The 26749-nt window shown below is 44.1% G+C and overlaps 1 protein-coding gene across 1 annotated transcript in view; it reads right to left on the reverse strand.

Moving 5' to 3' along the window:
• The window catches only part of NUP210 (nucleoporin 210), a 1233892-nt gene that overhangs the window by 197143 nt on the left and 1010000 nt on the right, over nt 1–26749 (reverse strand). Inside the window, exons 33-34 of the mRNA XM_069643978.1 lie at nt 11675–11808; nt 1984–2107 (exon numbers count right to left, since the gene is read on the reverse strand). Coding sequence (XP_069500079.1) covers nt 1984–2107; nt 11675–11808 — 258 coding nt within the window. The remainder of the gene's footprint in view (nt 1–1983; nt 2108–11674; nt 11809–26749) is intronic.

Genomic DNA, 26749 nt, shown 5'->3' on the forward strand with positions numbered 1-26749 from the left:
TAGTGCTGTCAAGCTCTATCTGCAGTCCCAGGGGCCTGAGTGTCTCGATCTGCCTTGAATCCCTGTGGCAATCAGGAAGATCACAGATTTGTCTTTGTTGACTTTAAATCCAGAGAACTGCCCGTACGCCACAATTATCGCCAGGGAGGCGGGGACAGAACTGGGGGGATTCATCAGGTGCAATAGCACGTCGTCCACGTAGAGTCCCAGGTTAAACTCCCTCATGCCCACTCTAATGCCCTCCACTTGTGGGGCCTTCCGTAGCCGTTCCGCCAACACTTCCATTGTAAGTGCAAATAGGAGGGTTGAGAGAAGGCAGCCCTGCCTAGTCCCCCTCTGCAATCTGAACACCCTTGACAGCCTCCTGTTTACCACCCCCTTCGCCTCCGGGGCTACAGAGAGCCCGTATCCCCCTCACAATTCTTTCTCCTTATCCAAATTTCTGTAGGACCCCTGTAGAAACCTCCAGTCTACCCAATCAAAAGCCTCAGCGTTGAGGGAAACCAGGACCGGGACCCCCTTCCTCTTTGATGCAGCATCCATCAGGTGCAGGGTCTTTCGTAGGGTATCTGCCCCCTGCCTCCCCTGAATGAAGCTCCCCTGATCAGAGTGGACCAACTTGGGCATGAGATCCACCATCCGTGTGGCTAGTATTCTGGTGAAGATCTTCGCATCAATGTTAACAAAATGGGACAGTAGGATTTACAGCACTCCGGGTTTCTGCCCTCTTTTGGTATTACCGTAATTAGAGAATACCCAAATGATGGGGGGACATCCCTGTGTGTCCAGGATGTGGTTAAATAATGTTGCCAGGTGCTGCACTAGTGATTCTGCAAGGCTCTTATAGAACCCCGCTGTGTACCCATCTTCTCCGGGAGCCTTACCTAACTTCAAACTCGCTATGGCCCTCAGGACTTCCTCCTGCATGATCAGCCCCTCCATTGCCACCTTTTCACTACCCTGGAGACTCGGCAGGGACACCTCTCCCAAGTATCTGTGCAATTCTGCGTCGGTTGTCTCCCCCTCCTGCCCGTAAAGCCGTTCATAACAAGTGGAAATTCCTGAGCGACGTCCCCAGCAAAGGAGCGCAACTGTCAATCAGGACACCGGACTCCAGATACCCACCTCTACGCCGGTTGGCCCCTCAGTCTGGCCACCAGCAAAGCATCGACGTGTCCTTCTCATAGTACCTGTGCTTCAGGAATTACAGGCCAGCAATCAACATTCCCACCTCCAGGTCCCTCAATTCCCGATTCCTCTCCCTTGCTAACTCCAGGTCGACCCATACCTCCTCCTCTCCTTTACCCTCTGGCCTCTCTCCAATTGTTGGATTTCGCTTGTAAGTATCTCCGCCCGTAGGGTTCTAATTCTTTTTTTGGCCACGCCTACCTGAATGAGGCCCCTCCACATTGCCTTTTTCGCATCCCATGTCATGCCCAGTTCGACTTCCGCATATCATTGAGAGTAAAGAACTCCTATTGCCCCCTGCATCTCCTTAAAGAAGACCAGATCCTTCAACAGGTTATCATTACAGCGCCATAGGGATTCACTAGTTCTCAATACCGCCAGTTCAAACCCCATGACCACCATGTCGTGGTCTGTCCAACTAACTGGTAAGTGCTCGCTAGAAGTGACTCTACTGACATGCCTCTGTTCCAGGAACCAATAATCAGTCCTAGTCCCATGGACAGGGGAGAAGAAAGTGTAGCCCCTCTCCGACCGGGTGGTCCTCCCTCCACACATCCACCAGCTCCTCGTCCCTCATGTATCCCAGCATTCCCCCATCCAGTCGCCCCGCTGAAGGTTGCAATCTTAACAATGGAAGCAGACAAAATAATGTCATAATAGTACTACATCTACATGTGCATTCTGTTCAAAAAGCAATTGTTGCAAAATAGTTTACAGGATTACATCTTGCACTGCGCATTTATTTTCAGTCACAAGCAAAATGGCATGTGGTTGATGAATATACTGATAAAATACCTTTTAAGTTGTTGCTTTGTGATCCAACTGTAACAATAACCTTAGAGGCGGTTACTCCCTGGATCTTAGTCTTCACTCCACTTATATGCGTCGCTGCGATCTTCTGCGGCGAATGTATCAGTATCTGAAAGACACATGAAGAACAAAGCTAGTTGTGTGAAGCAAATATCAAAGCAGTAAATATGGACGCGAGAAAGAACTGGTTTCTTTTGGCTGATCCACATTATAATGTGTCGTTTTAAGTGCAGGTCAGAGAACAAAAACATGCAAAAGTGAAAGATGGGTAAAAATAAACTAAAGACAGACACTAGCAGAAAGACTCATACCCATGACAAATCTAGATATGGTAGGGAAGATGGAATAACTCTCCACAATTTAATTATTTTAAAAAACCCATTTAAAATACATTTTTAGCAGAATTAGGATGAACACATACAATAGTTTGTTGAAGAAAGGGAATCCAATACATTTGTCAACTTTAATTTGGACAAACTCAATGGAAACACATTCCCTTTGATATTTAATTAGTTTATGTTCATTTGAATTGGATCTTTTGCATTGGGATGCTGTATGGGGGTTGACGATTTAATAATGAAGAATTTTCAATTGAAAACTAGGGGCTCATTTAGAGTTGGGCAGAATGCCATAAAAAGGAAGAATGAACACGTTACTTACCTGTAATAATTGTTCTCCAGTATGGGTATGGCATTGATTGACATGCTCATGAATATTCCACGTCGTCATGCTGGGAATCCTCAGTAAAGAAAATCAGTTTCAGTTTCGTTTCTGAACTGTCTTTCTACTAATAACCAATCACTGGTCTCTGGGTCATACTGCCCCCAGCCAATAACTGCCCTCTACCTAAGACCCTCCTCTGGCCTCCATCTTCAGATTTGGTAGCACATAAAGTGTCAGTAGGACCAAGAGAAGAGCCGCAGAGGGGTTGGAGGGAGGGTTCGCATGTGAATCCATGCCAGACCCATGCTGGAGAACAACAGTTTCAGCTAAGTAACTTGTTCCTTCTCCAGCATGGGGTCTGGCATGGATTCACATGCTCATGAATACAAGAATACATAGCAGTACACACATGCACAACCACGGCAGGCGGCAAGGCTCACCATTAAGCATCTCTTACCTCCTCACCAGGCTCACCTTCAAGCGAACAGGTTGCGCAGCACTGCCTGGCCGACCCTGGACTCCTCCGTGGAATCCCGGTCGACACAGTAGAATCTCATGAAGGGGTGTGTCGACCTCCACGTAGCAGCCCTGCAGATGTCCAGAAGGGGCACACCAGACAGGAACGCTGCACTAGCAGCGTTTGCTCTGGTTGAATGGGCTCTTAGACGGCCGGGCAATGGTCGGTTTGCCAACCGGTGACAGTGCATGATGCAGCCGGGTAGCCATCTGGAATTGGAAGCCTTCGAGAGGTCCTTCCCTTGTTTCACAGGGCCAAAGTTTACAAACAGCTGTGATGTCTTGCGAAAACTCTTCATGCGTTACACGTAGAACTTCAGCGCTTTAGCCACATCCAGTGAGTGCAAAGTCCTCTCAGCCGGCGATGAAGGCGACGGGAAGAAAACAGGTAACACCAAGGGCTCGTTGAGATGGAAGTCCGACAGCAACGTGGGCATGAAGAAGGGGTGCGTCCTCAGCACTACCCTCGTCTCGCGGAATGTCAGATATAGAGGTGTACAGCAGAGGGCCTGGATCTCTCCCACTTGTCGTGCGGAGGTGATGGCCACCAGAAACGCTGTCTTCCGTGATAGGAACTTCAACAGTGCCAAATGCAGCGGCTCGAATCGCGGACCCATGAAGGTCAGCACCACGTTGAGCTCCCACGATGGGCCGGAGCCTTCACCAGCGGGAACAAGCAGAACAGTCCTTTCATGAATTCTTTCACCAGGTGATGAGACGACAGCCTCGGAGTTCTGGTGTAGAGGGAGATCGCCGCCAGATGGATTTTGATGGAGGCATGAGCCAGCCCCACCTTGGCCAGCGACAGCAAGTACGGAAGCACTTGAGGGGCCGTGATCTGGAGAGGGTTGATCTGTGCACGGCACCAGACAGAGAAACTCTTCCATTTATGTCCATAGCACTTAAGAGTCGAGGACACCCTGGCCTTTGCAAGCACCTCCTTGCAGTCCGCTGAGATATCGTACCCTCCGAACTCTAGTGCTGCAGGAACCAGGCCTGCAGGTTCAGCGATCCTGGGTCGTGATGTAGGATGGCGCCTTCTTCCTTGGCGAGAAGATCTGCGTCCGTTGGCAGTTTGACTGGGGGAACGCTGACATGTCCAGAAGGTCCGGGAACAAATCTGCCTCGGCCACGGCCACGCCGATGCAACGAGGATCATCCTGCACTGGGACCGTCTGAGTTGACTGATGAGTCGCAGCAGCAACAGAAACGGTGGGACCACATACAGGAACAGGCCGTCCCAGGGGAATGAGAATGCATCGCCCATGCTCCCCAGCTGGGGAAACCTGCTGGCGAACCTCCGGCACTTGGTGTTTGTCACTGTCCAAATAGGTCGATCTGGGGATTGCCCCATCGTCGGAAAAGGAGATCCACCTGATCCTGCCGAAGCTCCCCCTCGTGGCAAGAGCGCAGCTCCCTGCTGAGTGAGTCGGCAATGGTGTTCTTTATTCCTGCCAGATGGAAGGGTACCAGGAACATCCCTTGGGCAACGGCCCAGTGCCACAGATCCTGCGCTGAAGAGAACTCTGAGGGCTCCCAAAACTTTAACGTGCGGTAGAAAATTTGAAAATTACCTCAAGGGGTGAAGCCAAGTGAGTCTCTGCCTATTGCATGCAGGGCAATATGACCCAAAACGACTCAGAGAACACGGATTGCAGCTTCAAATTTAAATGTAAACTACCCTGATGTTACTGAGGATTCCTAGCCTGACGTGGAACAATCAAAGAGCATTTGAATCTATGAAAGATTCAATGCTGTAGAACGTGAATGGTCCACATTATAACATTTAAAGCACCTGTTACAGACATCACACAGAATCATAAACAGGTGCAGACCCTTATAGCGCCCGGCCCAAAGGGAGGGAACACTAACATCTGAAAAGATGCCCTGGGAGCCCATAGGTGTCCGTGTTTGAAGGAGACCGTGGATTTGGTGGTGGCTGATAAAAGTGGAGTTTTGAGGCCGAGAGGAAGGTGAGGCGACAGGTGGAGGGAAAGAGGTGGCGGGTAGAGAAAGCGCTAAAGAGGAGAAGGGGACAGAAGAAGACAAGGAGGTGATGGAATGTGAAAGAGCTATTGAAGGGTGGTGACAGAAGAAGTAAAGGGTTTAAGGAGGTTTTGGTGTAGAGAAGACCAGAGGATGAAGTGGTGACACAAAGAAGAGAAGGAGGAGGGGAAAAGCAACAAGAAAAGGAGAGCATGTAACATACCCACAGGAGCTAGTGGGAGAAGGGTCTGAAGAGAGGAGGCAGTCTTGGAAAGGAGAGGAAAGCAGAGCAACACAGAGGGAAACCCATACCCCATGACTTCTGGATGCAGGTGAGGAAGGATGAGGAATAAACACCTGGCAAGGCTTCAAGGAAGCCAAGCAGCCATTTCCTAGAGTCAAGGAGGAGAGAGGAGACTTATACAAATGTCCCATAGACACAAGAAGACATTGGACAACAAGGATGCTAGTCAGAGTACGCTGGCATCCATAGGATACGGACCCTTCGGTTATAGCATTGTCATGGCCCTAGTGGTCATCCTCCAGCATCTTAGAGCCAGCCCACTTCCACCTCAGTTTCGGCCATTTCACTGCTGAAAGCTTAAGGGCCCTTAAGCTTGACAAGCCCTTGCCAAGAAATGTGGGACCATGTGACAACATTTACTAAGGTGCCCTGGATTTCTTACCCACCCAGAAAGACCAACCAAGAAACGGCAGCCTTACAAGGACCCACCTTTCCAGAAAAAAGTAATTAATGATTCGACTGACTGCTTTCATTTCACCCAGGGACTGAATGACACCAGAGAAGCACTCAGACTTTTCAAAAACATTTAATTGGTACTTTTGCATACTTGTGAAACCTGCCATGGCAGGAGCAGGTGAGGGGAGGGGATAACGTTAGAAGACACCAACATCCCAGGAGAAGATATCCCACTTAAGTTTTCTTAAGGTGTTTTTACCTTCACTGATCCGTTCAAAGCCTTGTTTGAGAAACCCTGAACAAATGTTGAACTTTAACTCGGATCTTAATGTTATATGAATATGTGCTGACAGCTCTCAGAGAATGAGGACTGAAGACCCCAATCCCCATCCGAAGAATCGCCTAAGTTTCTGTTAAGCATGGTTCAAGTTTTACAGCCCCAATACACCAATGGACTTATTTCACCTATATAAATATATATAAAAAAGTGAAAATTTGTGGCAAAGTGTTGTTCCTTATACAATTCCACACCATTTCACCAATCTGCACCAAATGTTGCAGGTACCTGTTAAGACCCTCCAGACATTGCTGGCTACATGCCATTTGGACACCTCACCCTGTTCCCCATATTTTAGCACAAGTCAAAAAATGTTTGTGTGTTTGTGGCTTGGTGAAGCGTTGTTCCTTATACAATTCCACCTTTCACCAATCTGCACCAAATTTTGCATAGGATTACTAACTTCATGGCATTTGGACACCCCACCCTATTACCCAGGTTTCAGCACCTTCACACATGAAACAGTTGCTTAAATCAGTAAAACATCAAGGTGGTCGTAGAAGGACCAGTCCCGACATGGGGAACAAAAGCAGAGGTCCAGGCCCTAGGATTCACGGTTTCCAAAATACTAGCAACACAATGCAGGGAAACAAACTACACGACTCCAGGGTGAGGCGACAGATGGGGAGAGAGCACATAAGATCCCAGCATGCATCAGCACACCAACTCTTGCCGCACCCCGCCCCTCCCAACGTCTGCTCTGGGGTATGTCAGCCAGCCACAGGTGCTGATTCTCAGTGCAGTTTACTTGAGGGTGCAAAGCACATCAAGCGCTAAGCGAATCAGAACAGCGACCTACAGGATCAGTGTTATGCCTGTCTGCAGTATACTCCAGCTAGTGTATTTATAAATAAGGTCCACCTAACCCTTTATTCACAGTTTACCGATTTAAGATGCCGCACCAAATCTCAGCATTCATACACTATGGAGTTTCCCACAAGTGCCATTGGTGGCATCTGCACTCTGAGAGCTCTTCAAAACACTTGCCTTTAAATTTTAGGTTACACAGTTATTCGGAGCACACCATTGTAGCTGTCCAGTGTCACTTCAAGTGCAAATGTAAAGCGAATTGGAAAAAAGTAAGCATACCTTTTGCACATTCATTTTAATGATGCATTAGGCGTCCCAAAGTATGTCCATTCGTGAAGGGCACTCTGATGACTTAGAGGTTGGCTGGAGCCCGCCAGATAGCCCTGCTATAAGGACAACCGCGCTGCAAAGGAGAAACCCGCCCCCATCTTGTTCAGATGGCTTTCGTAGGGAATTTAGTTATGTTCTTTCCTGGACACGCATGGGTCTTCTTGTAAATGTAATGGTATGCTTACCTGAGAATCTCTCTGTAACCAGAATGTTAAATAAAATTCAATTTCTGATATGCAGGTGTGTGTGTGTCATCTGTGGCGTAGATCTTGGAGTCAGAAGCGGTCTCATGTGCCATAGATCTACTTCCTATGTGCCAGCAAACAACCAACAAAGTACTTTAGGTTTGTCGAGAGCACACAGGCACAGCAATGTTGACCTGTGTTTGACGATGCACTAAATATAACTCCTGTAGGTTCTGGTAATGAAAAAGCCTGTAACAAAAGGAGTTTGGTGCTCCACAGACACAGATTTTGAAATCGTCATCTATTTCCTAAAATTTAGATGGAAAACCATGTACCGACAATACATTATATATTTCAAAGTACAAAAAACAGACATTTTTAAGGATGAACCTGAAAATAGTTTTCTTGGGGCTATGTAGATACCGCAGAGCGAGAACGGAGAAAAGGGAGCAGACAATTATGTGGTATGCGCACATATGGATAAGAGGTAATTGGAGTGTTGCATCTAATTTTCATATAAGTCATAAGGTGTTCAACAATTTGAACTTCAAGTACATTTTTACTTCTAGTCAAGCTTAAAGCACTTCAATTATCATTAAAAATGAATATTAACAATACAATTCCAAATTGTCTCCACATTATGAATTCAAGTACATTCACTACCTTTTTATGTAAATGTACTTACTAAGCAATGAGCTTTTTTCACAAACAGCCCAAGAAAGTCCAAGAATTGATCGAGTTTTTTTCTGGAAAAATGAGATGATGCAAACAAACATTTTTGCCTCAATTAAACCTAGCTTTCCATCTTGAATCAGATGATCCATGAAAGTAACAATCTATCGCACAACACAGCAACAATTTTGGAAACCATGATAATTCACAAAAATATGCAAATAGACATGGCCCCCACACCTTAGTTCCCATAAATCTCACCTACACTCACGTAGGGGTACTTGCTAAAGAAAAGAGCGAGGGACCCATAGCAAACCCATCCATGAATACGCCCCAGGGCTGTGGAACCTCCTCCCCATCAGCATCAGACTTGCCCCCCCTCCCCGTTACAATTCAGAAAAGAACTCACGACTCACCTCTTCAACACCCAGGGAATCATGTCGCCCCACGTCACCTGACTTGCTAGATGCAGTATTCCACTCTCCTGCCCGGTGCCCTGTACAGCTGTACCCCTCCTCTGTCCCTCTCTGTATATATGTTCTGTTACCTCTGAAAAGCGCTCTGTTATGCATCTGTACTTTTGTATAGCTCTGTAATGTGCTCTATTGCTTCTCGAAGCTAGGTCTGCGCTCAGTAAATAACATTATAATAATACCATAATAATAATCCATGCATAGTCAAGTGTCAGGCATTTTCTCAACTCTTGAATATGCGCTGGCTGACTGGCCCAATGAGGTAGGGGGGATTGGGTCCAGCCCCCCCACCCCCCCTAGCCTCCTCAATGTGGCACCAGTGAACGCATTTTGGGTGCTAACAACATATTCTGGACAGAGTAGTGCAAGGAAATGGTTTACAGACTCTCATAAGAAAGCATAATGGACTTCTGCTCCATTTGTAGGTACACTACCTTCGGGAATGCTTTGTTTTCAGGACTTTTAAACTTAATTTGCCACTTAATGATTTGGAATGATTCCATTAATGGCCATGATATTGTGTTGTGTAAAAGAATTCGGGATAATAAGCATGCTGATTAACAAAACATTTGCTATGGAAATGCTCAAGTATTTCTATCTATTTATTGAAAATGAAAAAAGTGCTTTGCCAAGAAACAATATACAAAAGACATATCAATAGTTATTTCTGTGTCGTGGTTGTGTGCTTCACATAGGATATAGTTATTAGTACATTAAACCAGGTAGTGTTGGGGGAAGGAGCTAGAAAAACAGTAAATGGAGATTGCAGAAGGTTGAAATGAAATAAACCTTTGCTATTTACAGATCCAAACAATTATGCAATTACATGTTGGAAGTGGTGGTGGATTCATGTGGGTTGCAGAGGGATAACACTAGAGGAATCTGAGGCCCTCCAAACAAATGGTGGCTCTGAATTATACAGAATAGTGTACGTATAGGGTACACCAAAAAAAAATTATTTAAATTAATTTTTATTATGAAATTAATCTTTTTGCCATTTTCCTATAACAGTATACTGATCCTTTCCTCAAACCATGAATATACTGAAAAGTATTTAAAAACATTACAAAAATAATTGACATAGTTACACTTCATAGATAGACCATTAAAATGCCATACCATATGCAACATTTCATATATATATACAGTGTATTAGCAAATGTAAGCCCCATTACATGTATATACACAGTACAGAAGTTCATTTGACAATCCTCAAAGAGATTTTGTACAAAAAGAACACTTTAAAATAGTGCTTCACAATTATTAAACCCCAGCACATCGTGGATGTGATATTTTCATCCAATTCAAGCACCTCATCTGAGTGGTGACAGAAATAAATCGGTCTCGTCGCCATGCACTGATTTCCAACAAAGAACACAGACCGGTTCCGACGGGCATAGCTTATTTGCGCCACATCTTCATCAGGGTAAGCAATGTTTGAAAATCAAATTCACTAAAACGATTATTTCACTTAATGTTAATTTATAGGGCCATAAACTGTTGTGTCATTTGTTTAGAAATCTTTGTTGTCCTTCTCCACTTACTATTTAACAAAAGGGTGATCATTTGTTCAACCTGTATGCAAGAGATTAACAATATTTGGAAACTCTATCTTGAGAGTGATCATTAATAAAAAAAATAAAAACACATTAAAACATTAATAAAAAAAAAAAAAAAATCATGAAGAGTTCCCTGTTGGCATTTCCATAATCTTTGGTGGTAAGGAGGTCCAGTGATCGGGAACCAGGAAAGTGAAGAAGCAAAATCAGGATGGAATACAGGGAGGACGAGGAGGATGACTAGCTACAAGGCCTTAGTTAGGTAGCATGTGAGCCGGTGAGCAGTGGCAAGTTGTTTTGATAAGTTGTTTCAGATAGGTAGGGAAGGCTCGCTCATCTATGTATTTAAACAGAAAAAGGAATTTGAATACAGAGCTCATTTGCTTGTATAGCTAACCCTGCCTTTAGGCTGTGCACAGACATGGGAGTTTTTACAGGGATTAAATTTCAAAATGTAAAACATTGTTGAGAGGAGAAAGGCAGCAGAGGGCGGGGGGGGTATCATGTGCTGGAGGAGTAATGCAGATTCCTGAAGACCAAGTGTTTGAGGAATGTTATGGCAGATTAAAAGGTGAGATGGGGAAATATTTTACAGATGGCTGGGAGGTTAAGTGTGGCAGCTGTTGCAGCGGAGGTGACGAAGTGCTGAAGTTTCAGGTCACGGTCAGAGGACCCCCAGATTGCATGCTTTGCTGGATTATGTAAGGTGGTCACAAGAATATAGGAGAGATCCCTGTGGTTTTAGAGTTGGCCATTATGCCACACCAAGTGATTGATAGCAGGGGTGGTAACCTGAAAGGCAATCTATGAAAAGAGTCTGAAAAAAGAAGGGATAATCAAGTGTCAAATGAGGCAGAGTTATCAGATCAAGAATGAGTGTAGATGGCAGATGGTAGATGAGGAGGGGGCTTTGGTGAAGCATGTAAAGCAAATGTATTTATTTTTTGGGTAGATCAGTGCTGGCATCATTCTATTCAGATCCCTGGTAGTATTGCATTTTCCTCTACACCAGGCCTGCAACATGGTAGAGGAGGCAAAGGAGAAAGTCTCAGAACTGACTCAGATCATAACAAATCTTGTTTGTGAATCACAATCCACATTGATGTGTCAGAACCGCAACAGTTCACTTTGTGTCCATGCTATTCAACTAAAATTAATCTTCTCATGGAAACACCTTTATATTCAGCAGATTCCCTTTTGTGAATCAGCCCAAGTGAAAAATGCTGTTTTTTCCATCCAATTGTGCTTGCACAGGCCACACAGAAGAGCAAAATCTTTTTGCGAACCATGCCCACAGACTATTTTTTCAGTGTGTTTTGTAAACTGGAAGATGCATATAGCATAAATATACCAAGCCGCTATTTGAGAAACTAGGCACCCAGAAAATCTGTATCAGGGAGCAAAACTCACAAATCACATTCCCAGATAAAGTCAAATCATCTCACCTCTCGGTATGTTTTGAGCAACCCAGGAACCTCATAATAGACTGTGGCCACTCCTGAATCTCTGGCTACTGCTGCACCAGTTTTTGGATCAACCTGCAGAACGTCTGATGAAGAACTCCATATCCCAGATAGACCTGTGAGAAATGTATGTGTTAATCCAAGTTAGGGAAGGTTATTCGTTTCCATGATATGTTAAAACACAGTCAAATATTATTCATTAGACGGTGAATAAGATTAAAATGTTTGTATTATCAGCAGATGTTAGAAACACAAGGGAAATGTATTTTGTAAATAAATATAAAATGAGACAACTAGACATAGTATGTATGTGTGACCTTTACATGAGGGTTGCACAGATCAATTTGAAGCTTAAGAGGAATGAAAAAAGTACAGCCATGGGATCTTGTGGGAAGATTAAGCTATCAGGCCAAAAACAATAAGAAGTGAAGGTACAGGGGGTATTTCCGAGTAAAATTAATTTTGGGCTGTGCTCGTGTAACTTGCTGAATTAACATTGTTAATTAGTATTATTTAATTCTTTAACATGCCACACACCCAAAGGCCTCAGGCACACACAAACAAACTAGATAAAAATAGAAGAACATAATAGGCTAAAAATACGGCGGATCGAAAGATGCAATACCAGAACAAATATCGGAATAGGAATCAACAATTAGTCCCTGTGGTTAAACAGATGCGTTTTTACGGCTCTTTTAGAATCAAACAAATGTTGAATCGCCCTTACAGAGGCCGGCAACCCAATCCAGGCACACAGTATCAAACATCATGCCCCCCATACCTCTGAAAGAGTTTATTGAGTCTATTGGAACTAAGTAGTCTACTACTGGGAGCAACCTTCAGTCGGGCACTGAGATACCAAGGCGCATTCCCAAACCTGCATTTATGGGTCAGAGTAAGAATATTATGGCAGATTCACTGGTTAACTGAAAACCAGTGAAGAGCCATTCTAGCAGAATTGACGTGATCTCTCCAACCAATGCCCTGAATAGTCCCTACGGCACGTTCTGAATTGTCTGGAGCTTATCGAGGTTGGTAACAGAAGTTCCAGCAAGTAGACTATTACAACAGTCCAATTTGAAATTTACTAGGGCACAGGCAAATAAAGATATGTTTTTATCAGGTAGGTATGGTCCGATTTGTCACAACAATTTATGTACACACAGGTAGACCTTAGGTGCAGGATGCTTCTGCATGGATAGTTGTGAATCCAAATACATGCCTAACGTCTTAATATGGGAGGCCACGAGAATGGCGCAATAAGCGATTACAAACTGTCTGAAACAAGGTTTGAGTTTTTTCAAAGGAGGACCTAACCCCAGAATCAGGAGCTCCATCTTGTTGTCATTAAGGGAAAGCACATTAATGGCCATCCAAGACTGTATAGTGGCATAAATCCGGTTAATATCCTCAGAATCCATTGCATAGTCACCCATAGGTTCGAAGATTGCCTGGGTGTTGTCAGCATAGTTGGTATAACCGACACATAGGTCATCCAGGAAGTAAAACAGGGGACGAGTTTAGATTTTATAAAATGTCGGGGAGAGGCAGTCCCGAGGTACACCACAGGGCAGCAGGACTAGAGTGGCCTTAAAGTCATCCAGGAATACCCCGGCAGCACGATTACTGAGGAAAGACTCAATCACGGCAGATGCATTACTAGACGGGTTGGCCACCTCGGCAAGTCTATCGACAAGAATGGAATGATCCACCAAGTCAAAGGCCCCCTGCGTGGAAAACACTACCTTCAGAAGCCAACATACTCAAGCTCACCAAACTATCATCCCTCTACAAAAAAGTAATATGCCTTGCTAAACGAATATCCTAGGACACTCGCATACCACAAGCAAAATCCAATTGAAGGAATTATTTACCATTCTCAAAGAAACAGAGATGCCTATAGCAATACCAGACACCTGCACCAGGATAAAAAATGGTGCTCAGACATCCAACATGTGCTAGATAATAAAATATCCACCTTACAAAATAGAATATCTAATAAAAAAGCTTCTCTAAAGGACTCATCCTCACCTCAAATAATTAGGAATACCAACAAAGTCCAAACTACCCGATTCAATTTCGCCAAAGTATCTATTCTCGAAGTGGAAATAACCATCCTGACTCTCAAACCATCCAATTGTCAGGGTGATCTTTGTCCAGCACAGTTAATCAAGGATGCGGCTCGTGATCTATCACCATTTATAACTACGCTTATCAATGCATCCTTTACAACTGGCACCATCCCCACCAACCTCAAAAAATCATGGGTACTCACACTCCTGAAAAATCCGACCCAAGATCCATCCACACCTACTAACTATAGGCCAATCACAACAGTCCTTTCTATTAAAAATTCTGGACAAGGTGGCCTATATGCAAATACAAAAGTATCTGGAACTACACCACCTACTAGGAGCCAGACAATCGGGCTTCCGTCCACAACATGGAACGGAGACAGCTCTCATCGATCTTAAAACCCAAGTCGAAGAGCTTAGGGACAATGGCAAATCAGCCCTACTCCTCCTAGACCTGTCAGCTGCATACGACTTGGCTGATCATACAATTCTATGCAACCATCTCAACACTGCAGCACACTTCTCCAAGGATGCCATAACCTCAATTAGATCCTTCTTAAGTGGCAGAACAAGGAGGGTCTTTTCGCCCTTAGCAGCAGCAGACCCCATACCCATCGCCTGTGTGCCACAGGGGTCCTGTGTCTCGCCCACATTGTACAACATTTCTACCAAGCCCCTTTTCGATGATCTGGACCATCTCGGTGTCACCTACACTAACTAAGCAGATGACACCCAGATCCTCCTCCCACTTTCAGGGGATTATGACAAGGATTTGGCCTTGGTAAACAGAGTGTACATCATCATCCAGGCATGGATGGAGATGCATGGTCTATGCCTGAATGATGACAAAACAGATCATCATCCTGGGCACCCCTAACTTAAAAAAACTAGGATCAGACTATTCCTCATTCATAATTGACGGAAACTGCATTAAAGTAGCACAGGAGGTAAAAACACTAGGGTTTTATCATGTCTCTACCCTCTCCTTTGTCAAACAGGTTACCTCACTAGCTTCCACTATGGCTTATACGTGTAAACCCATTAGAACCGGTAAGCCTTTTCTCTCCAAAAGTAACTGCACTATCCTGGCCAGAGCCCTCATCCTGCCCCGCCTGGACTACTGTAACGCCCTTTACCTAGGTTCTACCAAAGCCACCGTTAGAAGAATTCAAACCCTATAAAATTACACCCTTCTAGCGGCACTAGGCATCTACAGAAGAGACCACATTTCCGAGAGCAGTCGTCGGAACAACTGGCTCTGAACTAATGACAAAATCCTCCTAAAAACCTTGTCACTCACCCATAAATCCCTGAACAAAGCTGCCCCCATCTACCTGTCAGAGATTCCACAAACAGACTTCCCTAAAACCATCCAGATCAGAAAATAAGGATCGCCTGTCCATCCCCAGATTCAAACTCTCTACGATTGGTGGTAACAGCTTCCCCGTGAAAGCGGCCAAATTATGGAATTCCTAACCTCCAGCACTTACCAAAACTTTAGAACCAACATTATCCTGTGGCTGAAATCTAATGACCTCTACATTTCATGACACAGAATCCTGCAGAGTAACTACTAATGATTCTCTGCTAATGTTTAAACGACCCAGCCTGCCTTGAAATGCCTCTATCTTTGCAACTCACTACCAGCTACCTCCACGATGGTAACCATAAACTTTCTACACACTACTTGTAATGTTTGTAATTATCTATGTATAGCCTGTACTACCTGCAAATACCTGTATATACAATTTCTGTAAATATTGTATGTAATTGTTTTGATACTATGCTCTTGTAACTAGGCTTTGCATATTCTTGTAAATGATGCACCCTTATACCCCTGGGTCTGATGCGCATTATAAATAATAAACAACAACATGAGATGGGCAGTATGTCCATTCTCAATTCCAGAAATGTTGGCTTTAAGATCTGAGAGCGCTGTCTCTGTGCCGTGCTTGGCACAGAAGCCGGACTGACTCTGAGCGAGTAGATTGTTAGCTTCAAGAAATTCCTGTAGTTGAATGTAGGCTATTCGATCCAGAATTATTAACAGAAAAGGAACATTCACAACTGGGCGATAATTACTTGGAACAGCAGGATCCAAGGACTTTTCAGCAGTGGTGAAATCCAAGCCTCTTTCAAGGGTAGCTACAGAAGAAGCTATAAGAGAGGAATTTACCATTTTTGTGATCAATGGAGTTAGTGTCTACAGATTCCTTGATTATATTTGCAGGGCAGATGTCCCCCTTGAATGAACTTGGCTTCATGTGTTTAACAATATTAAAGACCTCTGTGTCAGAAACTTGCCGGATGGAAAAACTGGGAAAAAAGAACAGTCAAAACAGATTTAACAGAGAAGGTTGTAGAGAGGAGAAGTTCTCTCTTTTTAATAGACTGTTGATGGATTGCGGTTTACCCATCAGTGCATTTTTTATGGTTTGACACCAGTAGTCATTTTTGATCAATCTCTGAATTCGGATCCACTTAAACGCTTGAAAGGTTTCTAGTAAAGCATGCCATTGGGGAGGAGTTAGTGGTGGAGTGAAGTCACTGCCGCTACGCTATTCATTATGGAGAAATGACGCTGCATGCGCTTTGTGCTGTCTAGTGACCGGGAGGCAGAAGCCTTGGAACCTTTGAGCAGCGTTGAAACACGCCCTGTGCCCACTGCTCATTAAAGTTCGGAAAACATACTACTGTTGGTCTATCGGCCTCAGGACAATGGAGGTGAAGAAGAGAGTGCCTGTGCTCCGTCAGAACACAAATATTCTGGGTGGGGTGAAGAGCTGGCTTGAGCCGAAACGATGGATGGGAGTAATCTTCCCCCGTCTCTAGGATTTACAGTCCGGTGACCAAAAAAAGTAGAAGACCTGGTTTCATGTCAGTCAGCAAAATTGTAACTTTGGACTAGTGGAAAAAGCATGTTCTCCCCATATGGCAACTTGTCCTACCCCAGCCGATTACCTTTCCTCTAATGCATAAAACAATACTTCATATTTTTCTCTGATTCATCATTTGCTTTATGAAGTTTCCTTTAGTTTATGACGTAATGGCAAACTAAAGGAAGCAGTGGGGGAACACGTATAAAGTAGCAGGGACTGGGAGTACACAAGTCAAGCTTGACAATGAAGCCGAACATTAAATCCAAACTAAACAATTATGCATGCCCCTTTTGCATTAAGTGATTGCAGGCCGAGACATATGGGAACATTTGTGAAAAATAGATCATCTGAAAAAAATAGACCACTTCACCAAGTACTCGTTTATCATTTATGAAGAACCAGAAATACATTTTACTGCAAATAGGATATCAAATATGGGAGGAGGATTAATGAAGATTGTGATTGCAACATGTCTGCATCAAGCTCACGCCTCCGTCTATTTTTAAGGGTTCACATGACTTGGGGAGCCAAGACACTGTATCTTATATTCCCCCATCTATCACCCCCACAAAATGCTCTGTTTGGGTCTGCATTGTGTCCTTTCTCCTTTGTTAAGCTGTTTGGCACAATGAATTGCTGGAAAAGACTGACAACTTGCTATTGTATCTTGGGGGAGTGTTAGTGCATTTATGAATAAGGAAATACCATGACACTTAATTATATTTAAATATCTGCAAGTACTCATAACCAATCTCTAAATATGTGAACTGTGGAGGGGGATTGGTAAATGATATTAAAGTTCAGGGTCTACGAGATATGAACCACAGAATCATCTGTGCTCCTTCATCAATCTACAAAACATCAACATTGCTTTTATAAAAAGAAATATCCTCCAAAAAAACGATTTCCCCACTCGATGTCCCCTGCATCTTAACCAGGTTCACCTAGCTTTTTGGTGGCACTGTAGACACACCGGCTCCCACCACCCAGAATAGCCACCCTAAATAATACTTATGGAACTGGGGGGAGAGGGTGGCTGGGGGTGGGCAGATAAAAAACTCTATGGGTGACCTCACAAGTTCATAACATCACAGTGCTCACACACATACATCCTAGCAGCAGGAAGGAATTGAAGGGGCGGATAGTATAGGATGGACAGGTGGAAGAGATAGGAAGGGTTGAGAAATGTAGCACACACTTCCCTTTCTAACGCTGCCTACATGTTAGGACCATACACCAAGGCACCTAAGAGATCCACAGACCCCATCTTGGTAGGTACAGTACAATTCACCCGTGAAACAGATTTCACATGCACAGGGACAGGGACTGATCGACAGAGTAAGCAAACTTCTCACCTTACAAGTAACACACATGGCACTCAAAAATGAGGCTTCAAAGCGGATTTCCTTTTATTTAAGTTCATATTAGAGGTACAGCTTAGGTACTTAGAGAGATGGAGCCCTACCAGCTCCTAGTACACACAATGCCAACTCTAATTGACATTGATGGCACCCTGGCACACACTGTTTGACCTCAAGTTCATGACATCACAGTACTGGCACAAAGACATCCTAGCAGGTACACAGGAGAAGGAAGAAGAATGACACATTAACTAATTTGCATGATCACTATTCTGGCCCAATAATGCACATTAATGACTCTGCTCATTTTTGAACATGCAGAATCCCAATGCAGAATAATACATCTGCATGCCTCTCATTGATCCAGACGTGGATGTGCAGTGCTTACCTGAAGCTCAACCATTCCAACACTGAATTCCTACTTCTGACCAACACCACCGAACACCCTGATATCCAGACCTGGCTCTCTGCTATGCACCATGAGGGCTTCACACCCCAGCTAGCCACCTGCGCCTAGTCCCTTCGGTTTGAAAAACTTCAAATAGAACATAGCAAAGAAGACACAAACAGTATGGTGTCAACTTCCTCTTCTGAGGAACATCAAGCCCTAAATCTCAGAAAATGACTTCTTTTTAAAAAAAATGTTTTTAAATGTCTTTATGGTTCATTAAAACCTTTACAAAATATAATTCAAATAACATTTCCATAATACAAGAGAATCAAAATGCATGATTTACAGTCTCAACGAAGTTTCACAGATATTTCATAATTATATGCTGTCAATATTAATTGACATGTACGATATCCACTGAAGGCTAAAGGTTAAGAAACCTAGAGAATAAAAGCAATTATGTCAAATGAGTTCATCCAAAAAGAAGCATTGTATAAAACAAAATATTACAAACATAAAATGCACTTTCTTTGAACATTTTTTTTATTATTCAGCTAGTGATAACAATTAAATAGAACATGATACAAGACCTTCATATCATAAGTTTAAAAGGGTTATGGAACATAGTTAAAAGCTCCTTTTCGATATGGTTCTGCAATCTAACCAATGCAAATATTAGGGGACGCGATTGCCCAACATCATCCTATCCCAGAGTACGTTCAGAGAGTCCTCATAATTGATGTTGACAAATTTTATCAAAAAGTTTGAACACATCGTTTTAAAATGTGAACATTCTAGTACAAGGTGTTTGAGGGTTTCAGTCTTAACATTGCAAGGGAAAAATCGGCATTTTAACTCCCCACCCAGGTTGTCGGCACGATTCCAATGAAGAGCTTTTTCCCTTGTATGGTATTGATTTAATGTGAATCGCATATATTGCGTTCTGAAAATACTACAAGGAAAAACCTCTAAATAGTTGCATCGAGGAAGACCTTTCCTTGTGTATTTAGCATATTCACTATAAGAAGAGTCATTTTTTAGTTCCGAGATTGTACTAATCCAGTCTTGTTCAAATAATTTCGTCTTAACATAGGCTGGTCTGATCCGTAGATCTGATTAGTTTATGTCCAATGTAACCATTGTTCTTATTATATCTTGCTGATATAATTTCATAGAGTGTGGGGAATTAGATAGTAATATGTCTTGGAAATCCAAGTAGAATGCATTTTTTGGAGGGTCAATCATTTTGGCATATTTAGAGAGATCACGGCACTTTTTATGGCACGCGCGAGAAATAAATTCTAACTCGTGGCGAATAATACAGTTCGGGATTGCCAAGGAAAGGTGTAAAGAGGATTTCAAAAAGCATCCCTGTATTCTGTCTAAGATGTTATTCATATTACAAAGGCATATATCTAGAATGTAAAGAAGGACACTTTAAACCTTAAGGCTCAGGAAGTCAAGTACAGGTAGTATTTGACAAGAATAATCTTAGCTTATGAAAGAAGAGGTCTGGCTTTCATATTTAGTTTTTCAGACCACATTTTGATTGAAGAGTTGTTAGTGATGTGATACCGAAGATAAGTAGTTTCTTTAAGAAGTGGAATAGGTGTATCCACAAAGCTCCAACTATAAGACTTACATTTTTTTCTTGTTAAATGTCATAATGCATGTTTTGGTAGCATTAGGACTCAAGTTATGGGCTTTAGCAAATTGCTCGAAAAAATTCAGCTTTTTTTGCAGGCCCACTGGTGTTGGGTCAAACAAGATCACATCGTCGGCAAAGGCCAACCATTGAATGCGCATTGAACCCAGTTTTATTGCAAATAGACTATTGTCATGCCATGATTTATCCAAGTCCCTCATATAGAGGTTGAATAAGCAGGCTGCGAGGTTGCATCACAGTTTCAGGCCCATTTGGGTGGATATCGGATCAGTAGTGTCACCTTCACTAGTAACCCTAATCCTGCAGGATGTATCAGTATGTAAAAGGATTATCCAATAGATTAATATCAGGGGGATCCCCATTTCTTCCAACTTGGTCCAGAGCGGATTCCTAATTACACTGTTGAATGCTGCCGAGATGTCTATAAAGGCCATGAATATCGGACAAGAGTCCTTATATCTTGATTCCTCTACTATGTGCGACATCACAGTGGCATTCAAGGAAGTACTCATTTGTTTTCGAAAGCCAGTTTGGAATCTCGAGTAAAGGCTATGTTGTGTAATACGTTTTTCAAGATCGCACAGAATTAGAATAGCAAAAACCTTTGCTTCTGTATCCATAAGGGATATAGGACGATAGTTTTCAGGATTCAGGGGATCCCCCTTTTTGAAAAAAGGGATAATGATAGATGTTACCCAAGAAATGGGAATGTTGCCAGATGTTAAAATAAGATCCCATTTTGCTTTCAAAATGATTGCCCATAGAGTCGGATCGGTTTTAAAGAAAATAACTTCAGCTCTGCTGTCCAAGCCTTGGTCCTGTCCCACTTGCAAGGTATCGATGCCCTTTTTGAAGGGCTTCTGGCCTCTACCCTGGCACCCCTGAGATGTGTCCTGCATGCTGCAGCACGACTCAAAGGACTTCACAAATTCAGCCACATCACCCTGACCCTCATTGAACTGCACTGGCTCACACTGCAAGCCTATATCATCTTCAAATCCTACTGCATCATCTACAAGGCTGTCCCAAAGCTACCTCACTGTGGAACTCAGCATCCCTGGAGGCCTACAATCCACCAGAAGCCAGGATATGTGCAGACTAACTCCGCTGGTGCAGGAAAGAGAACCAGTAGACCGGCCTTCTCTGTCTACACCATAAGACTATGGAACCTCTGCCAAGTCAACATCAGACTCGTCCCCTTGCTTCTACAGTTCAGGAAGGAGATTAATGGCTCCTCCGTAACACCAAGATTCACACACCCTTCACTCCCCTCACTGAGACGGAGTGATCTGATCCCCACAGTTTCTTCCCATGGTTGCTTGTAGATCTGTTGCTAACAAATTGCCCACCTTCCCTGTTCGCGCCACACTGCCTTGTTTCTCTGCACCCCTCACCATGTTCTTCCCCCTTTGTAAAGCGCTCCATTGCATCTTGGAGCTAGGTCAGTGCTCAATAAATACCCTAATAATATTATTAATCAGCTTTATCCATGTACTAGAGAGCGCTTTGCCTGTTCTCGTTGAAATGCCTTGTGGGGACAGAAGGCAGGGAAATAAAAAAATATATATATGGGAAAGGGAGGGAAAAAGCAGGCTGAAGAATGTGTTTGTGGAGCAAGTAACGTGAGACAGAAGGAACAAGGGAAGACAGTTTCTTTTTAATTGTTGGAAAGATTTCTTCTTGCAACTTTCACTCCATAGTTCTCTTTAGAACACCATTCTTTTTGCCTTGTTTTTGAACCTTCAGATTCACTTCCCTTGCCGTTTGTTCATTTGTAATGGTGAAAGACACTTCTTCTGACTATCAGTACTGGGAAACTGTTTTCCCTTTTGAATTTGTGTATTTTTATATTGCACACCGCACCTTACAGGGCAGTGCAATGGGGGTACGTTTGTACCACCCTAACATTTTACACAGAGGACTTTTGGTTATTTTGATGTGCTTTGGTGAACCAGAAGGAGTTGGACAAAAGATGTGCCATGTTCTTAAGGATGTTTATTTAAATAAAAAGAAAATGCCTATCCTGCAATAAGGGAAGATTGTAGTAATTCTTGTTCCAGTATGGTTGCATTGGGAGTGTGCCATGGACCACTACGTTTACATAGAGTGTTGTTGTTAAAAGGGAGGGTGCGATTTTAGTGAGTCAGTTGCTGCTGGCTGCAATATGGGGTCCATACAATAAACAAGAGGTTACCTCTTTCAATGGTGTCCTAGCTTATTATACCATTGGCCGATGAGTGAGTTGGACTCCATGGCTGGCAAATCCACGTGAGGAGGAGTTGATCTGGGCAGCCACAGTTGACTGGCTTGGCGGCAGAGAAAGCCTTTTTTTCTTTCTTTTTTGACCTCCAGATCCGGAGCAGCGCGCAGGAGCACAAGTACAAGCAGGGCTTCTGAGGCAAGGGCTTACCTGCCTAACGGATACCGCACAGGATTGAAAAAAGAATCTAGCAGTTGTCAGAGCTGTGTCGGCAACACAGTGACATTGTGTCAGGACGTGGCTAGAGGAAAGGACCTCGACGGACTGGACAACATCACGGAAGCGGACAGGTCTGCTACGCGGAACAAATTGGAGCACAGAGTGGGCACCACATCGTGTGTGCAGTGAAAGAGGGAGAACAGTAGCCCAGTTTCTGCAGGTGAGTTTCTAATCCTCAGTAAATAGATTTTTTTTTAAAAGGGCGAAAGGCTCACATTATGGATACATGGTTGGAGGTCAGAGTATCATTATGCAGCAAGCAAGTGCTAAGTCACCTCAATTTTTGGGGGCAAATCCAGGAAGACCGCCTGTATTATGGGATTTGGGGGTGGATGCATTCAACATATTTTGATGAATTGTAGGGGAAGCCCCTTCTCATGAGGCCAGGGAGGTGAGGCTGCTACCCAATAGTCCCCATGGGGGTGGTACTCAGCGGGTGGTTCTCATGGGAGGGTAAACCCCCCCTGTGGGACCTGTGATGAATATTCTACGAGAATGCGGTATCCGTCCAACAACTACACCTTCCCTTCACCCCCTCTCTCACCACCCCTACCCTCCTATCAGGTATACTTCTGTAGAATTCAGGAAGTAGAAAGGACTGAGATGAGGTAGAGTGGAGGTAGTGGTCATAAAGATCCAATCCAAAGGACTGTGACGAAGAAGAAGTGTGGATCTGCAAGGATTACATAGAGGAACCTACCTGAACGGTCTAGTCTACAACTACAGACCAAACTGAACGCAGACATAAAAACTGACTACATACTTACCTGTCTATCAGGCCCTCCCTGGGGGATCCCAGAGCATGGCGAACGCTCACCGCGGAGAACAGCAGGGGAAGACCAGGAAACGGCAACATTGAGAAGCACTGTGTCCTGGGGACACGGCAAGAGAGGCAGAAAGCGAGCTGGGGAGAGCACCAGATGTGTGCCACTACAGGACCATGCAGTCCAACTACGAGCTATATGCCAAACAGACAGGAGCCGCGGAGGCAAGCCGAGAAGAGCCCCAGAGAGCCGGCGAACTGAAGAAAGAATTTGGGAAGCCTGTGAGTGTCCTAGAGGGCTGCAGCCAAGACCCTAAAGGTATTTGAGTGGCTGAGTCTATGGTTGGGGGCTAGGGGTCCACAGAGGGGACGAAGACGCCTAAAGTCAACAATACAGGAAAAGTGGGGAAAAGAGGATAACCCCTAGGGGACATAAGAGAAGCACGAGCAAAGCAATATAACAAAGAATAGGGTCTAAGACCCTTGCATGAAAAGGATATATCATGTAACAAGGATACCTTATTTTCCTAGTGGCAGTACTTGGAGGGTGGACTACCCAGGCCTGTCAATTAAGAGGGGAGAAGACAAAGCGAACTGTGAGAACAAGATATATGAAGACAGTACTTGGCAGGAGAGTAGACTAAGTCTGTATGTGACGTCAAGAGACTGAGGGTGATACACGTGAACACAGTGCTTGGCTGGCGAGTAAACCAAGTCTGTGTTGGAGCCGGGGAAAAGTGAACCAGGTCTGCCAACCAGGGTCAGGTACCCTCCACGGTTTTGAAAAGCATCCAAACTCCTCTTCTTTTTCACAGTGCCTGGTAGAAGGGAACCTGGTCTGCCAATCAGGGTCTGGGACACACGCGAGTTTGGAATAGCATCCAAACTGATCCTCTTCGTTGCAGTGCCTGGTAGAAGGGAACCAGGTCTGCCAAGTCAGTGACCCACCGCCGTTCGTTGAAGATTGAGAAAGCTAGGTTGGGGAAAAAAAAAGGGAGGTCCCCCACCAATTGATGAACTCTGTTATAAGTCTAAGGAAGGCCGGGGAAGGGAGATTGCCCCAAACATTTGAGTTTGAACTTTAAGAACTTTATAAAACAATAACTGCCTTTTTTGTCCCGGGGAAGGGAGCCATTCCTCTGCACTAGGAAGACATCCTTCTTTTAATTTAGTTTAACAGAGTGTGAGGCACAGAGCTAGGATTTGAACATAGGACTGAACTCTTGCTTTTGTCATCCGGACTGGGACATTAGTAATTTTGGTTGTGGCAGGGCAAGATAAGGTTTTCTTTTCATTTTTATCATTAAAATAAAAGTTTATACCAACCATAATGATCACTTCATGTCAGAATCTTACTTCTGCACCCTTACAGTATATTTAAGGGAGAGCAACCAGTGGTGTAACATACACCGATGACCAGAAAGCAGTGACTCTCCTTAACTGTTTGGGAACAGAGTGAGTTGGAGTGTTCAGACATCTACCTGGTGGTGATATAAGGGTCACAGCCCCCGGTGGTGGAGAGTGAGAGACTGGTCAGCCTGTATGAAGCGACATTGAAAAAGATGGAGACATGATTTGGGAGAATATATAAGAGATCAAATAATGATGAGAGCATGCAACACCAAGATAGGAGGGGGTGTGGATTGACAAACACCCTCCTGTGGACAAGGCCCTAGAAATAGCAAGAGCAACTGAAGAGTCCAGTGCAGTGGGCATGTGGTGGTTGACAGAAGCATTCAAGAAATGGTACAAGCGGTAATGGCCAACAAGAAAGTGGACAATGATGGATATTTGTCAAGAGGGAAGGCTGAGGGACCTATAAAATAGGAAGGACAAATGGTCAGATATCCTAAGGGTGCAACTGTGTCTTATGGGAGACCATTCTGCAAGAAATGTAGATGGTCAAGTCATGCAACAGGAGCCAAGAAATGCACTGCTACTGCAGCGGAATGTAGACGTTGTGGCAAAAAGGGACATTTTTCTAGAATGTGTAATTTGAATAATAGAGGGGAGGAGAGCTGGAAAGGATTACAGAGTGTCAGGATGTTTGAACCAGAGGAAAGCATGAGGAGGATGGAAGGGGCACTGTGACAAATACAAGGGGAGAAAAATAATTGACCATGGGACATGTTAACTGTGAACGGTGTTCAACTAGAGAGGTTGGTTGATTCAGGGTCTCCTTACACTATGATTTCATCAGAATTATATGAGGAAAGTTATGGTAAGGAGGTGACCGACTTTAAAGCGTCTGACATAAACCTGTGTCCCTATGGCCGAGTGTCAATTAAGGAATTGGGTTACGAATGGGCGAAAATAGAATTCAACGGACAGTGCTCGGCAGGTAAATTATATGTTGTACACAAAGGAGCGGGTGTTCTAGAGTGGGAGCAACAAGCTATGTTGGAAATACAAATTTGTACGGGCAGAAGGGTGCCAGTATTGTGTGCGAGTGACGTGAATAAAGAACACCAAGATAGGGGACGTAACGTGGATTTTCTCACAAAATAATATTGAAAAGGGGAGCAGTGCCAAAAACACAATGTTAGAAAAGTTCCAGTATTGGCCAGAGAAGGGCTCAAGGAGGAACCAGAGAAATGGAAAAATGTCAATATAATTGAAGAAATTGAGGCATTGGAACGGTTTTCCCTTGTGGTGTTGGTGCAGAAGCAGGATGGGAGACTGAGAATGTGTGTAAATTTGAGGGAGTCAAGTGCGAGTATTTGTGTAGTGTGACGATTTACTCAATGTTGTCACTTCTCCCGAAGGGTGAGCCCCTTCCCATGAGGCCAGGGAGGTGAGGCTGCTACCCAATAATCCACCCGGGGGTGGTATAATGTGGGAGGATCGCACTGGGAGGCACTCCCCCTCTAGGGATGAGTACGGGCAACATCAACACCCCCCCAACACACTCTAGCCTCTTTCCTCGAGTAACCTCTTCTTGGAGAGTAAACCTATGTTTTGTTATCAGCTAGAGAACTATAGGGAAACTGAAAGTATTATGATGAGGAAGATGGAAGGAAACATGAGGATCACCTACCACACAAGAACTGGTACGAGGAGGCCCCATGACCATAGCAAGATCAAAACAACAAAAGACATGAAGGATTTATACAATGAGCTGATTGGGAACCGGCTCCATTGTATAAAAATCCAAAGAGACAAAGACACCTGCCAACTCCAGCCAATACAGGCGCAGGAGTTTCAAAGCCGCTCGGGTGACCAGAGAAGGAGAAGCACAGAGGATGCTGCAGAGCCGCTGCAACCTTTATTCTCGGGTGCCGCTGGAGAGGTCCCGAAGGCCAGAAGAAAGCCGAACCGTACAAGGAGGTACTGCCCTGACATGCGACAGACCGAGAGATACCCAGAGACAAACTGCAGAGAGGGAGACCGCGCTGCCGCCGCAGATACAGAGGAAACCATCAAGAAGCTGAGCCACGCAGAGT

Source organism: Ambystoma mexicanum, chromosome 2p (assembly GCF_040938575.1).
Source record: "Ambystoma mexicanum isolate Mex_15411 chromosome 2p, UKY_AmexF1_1, whole genome shotgun sequence".
NCBI lineage: Eukaryota > Metazoa > Chordata > Amphibia > Caudata > Ambystomatidae > Ambystoma > Ambystoma mexicanum.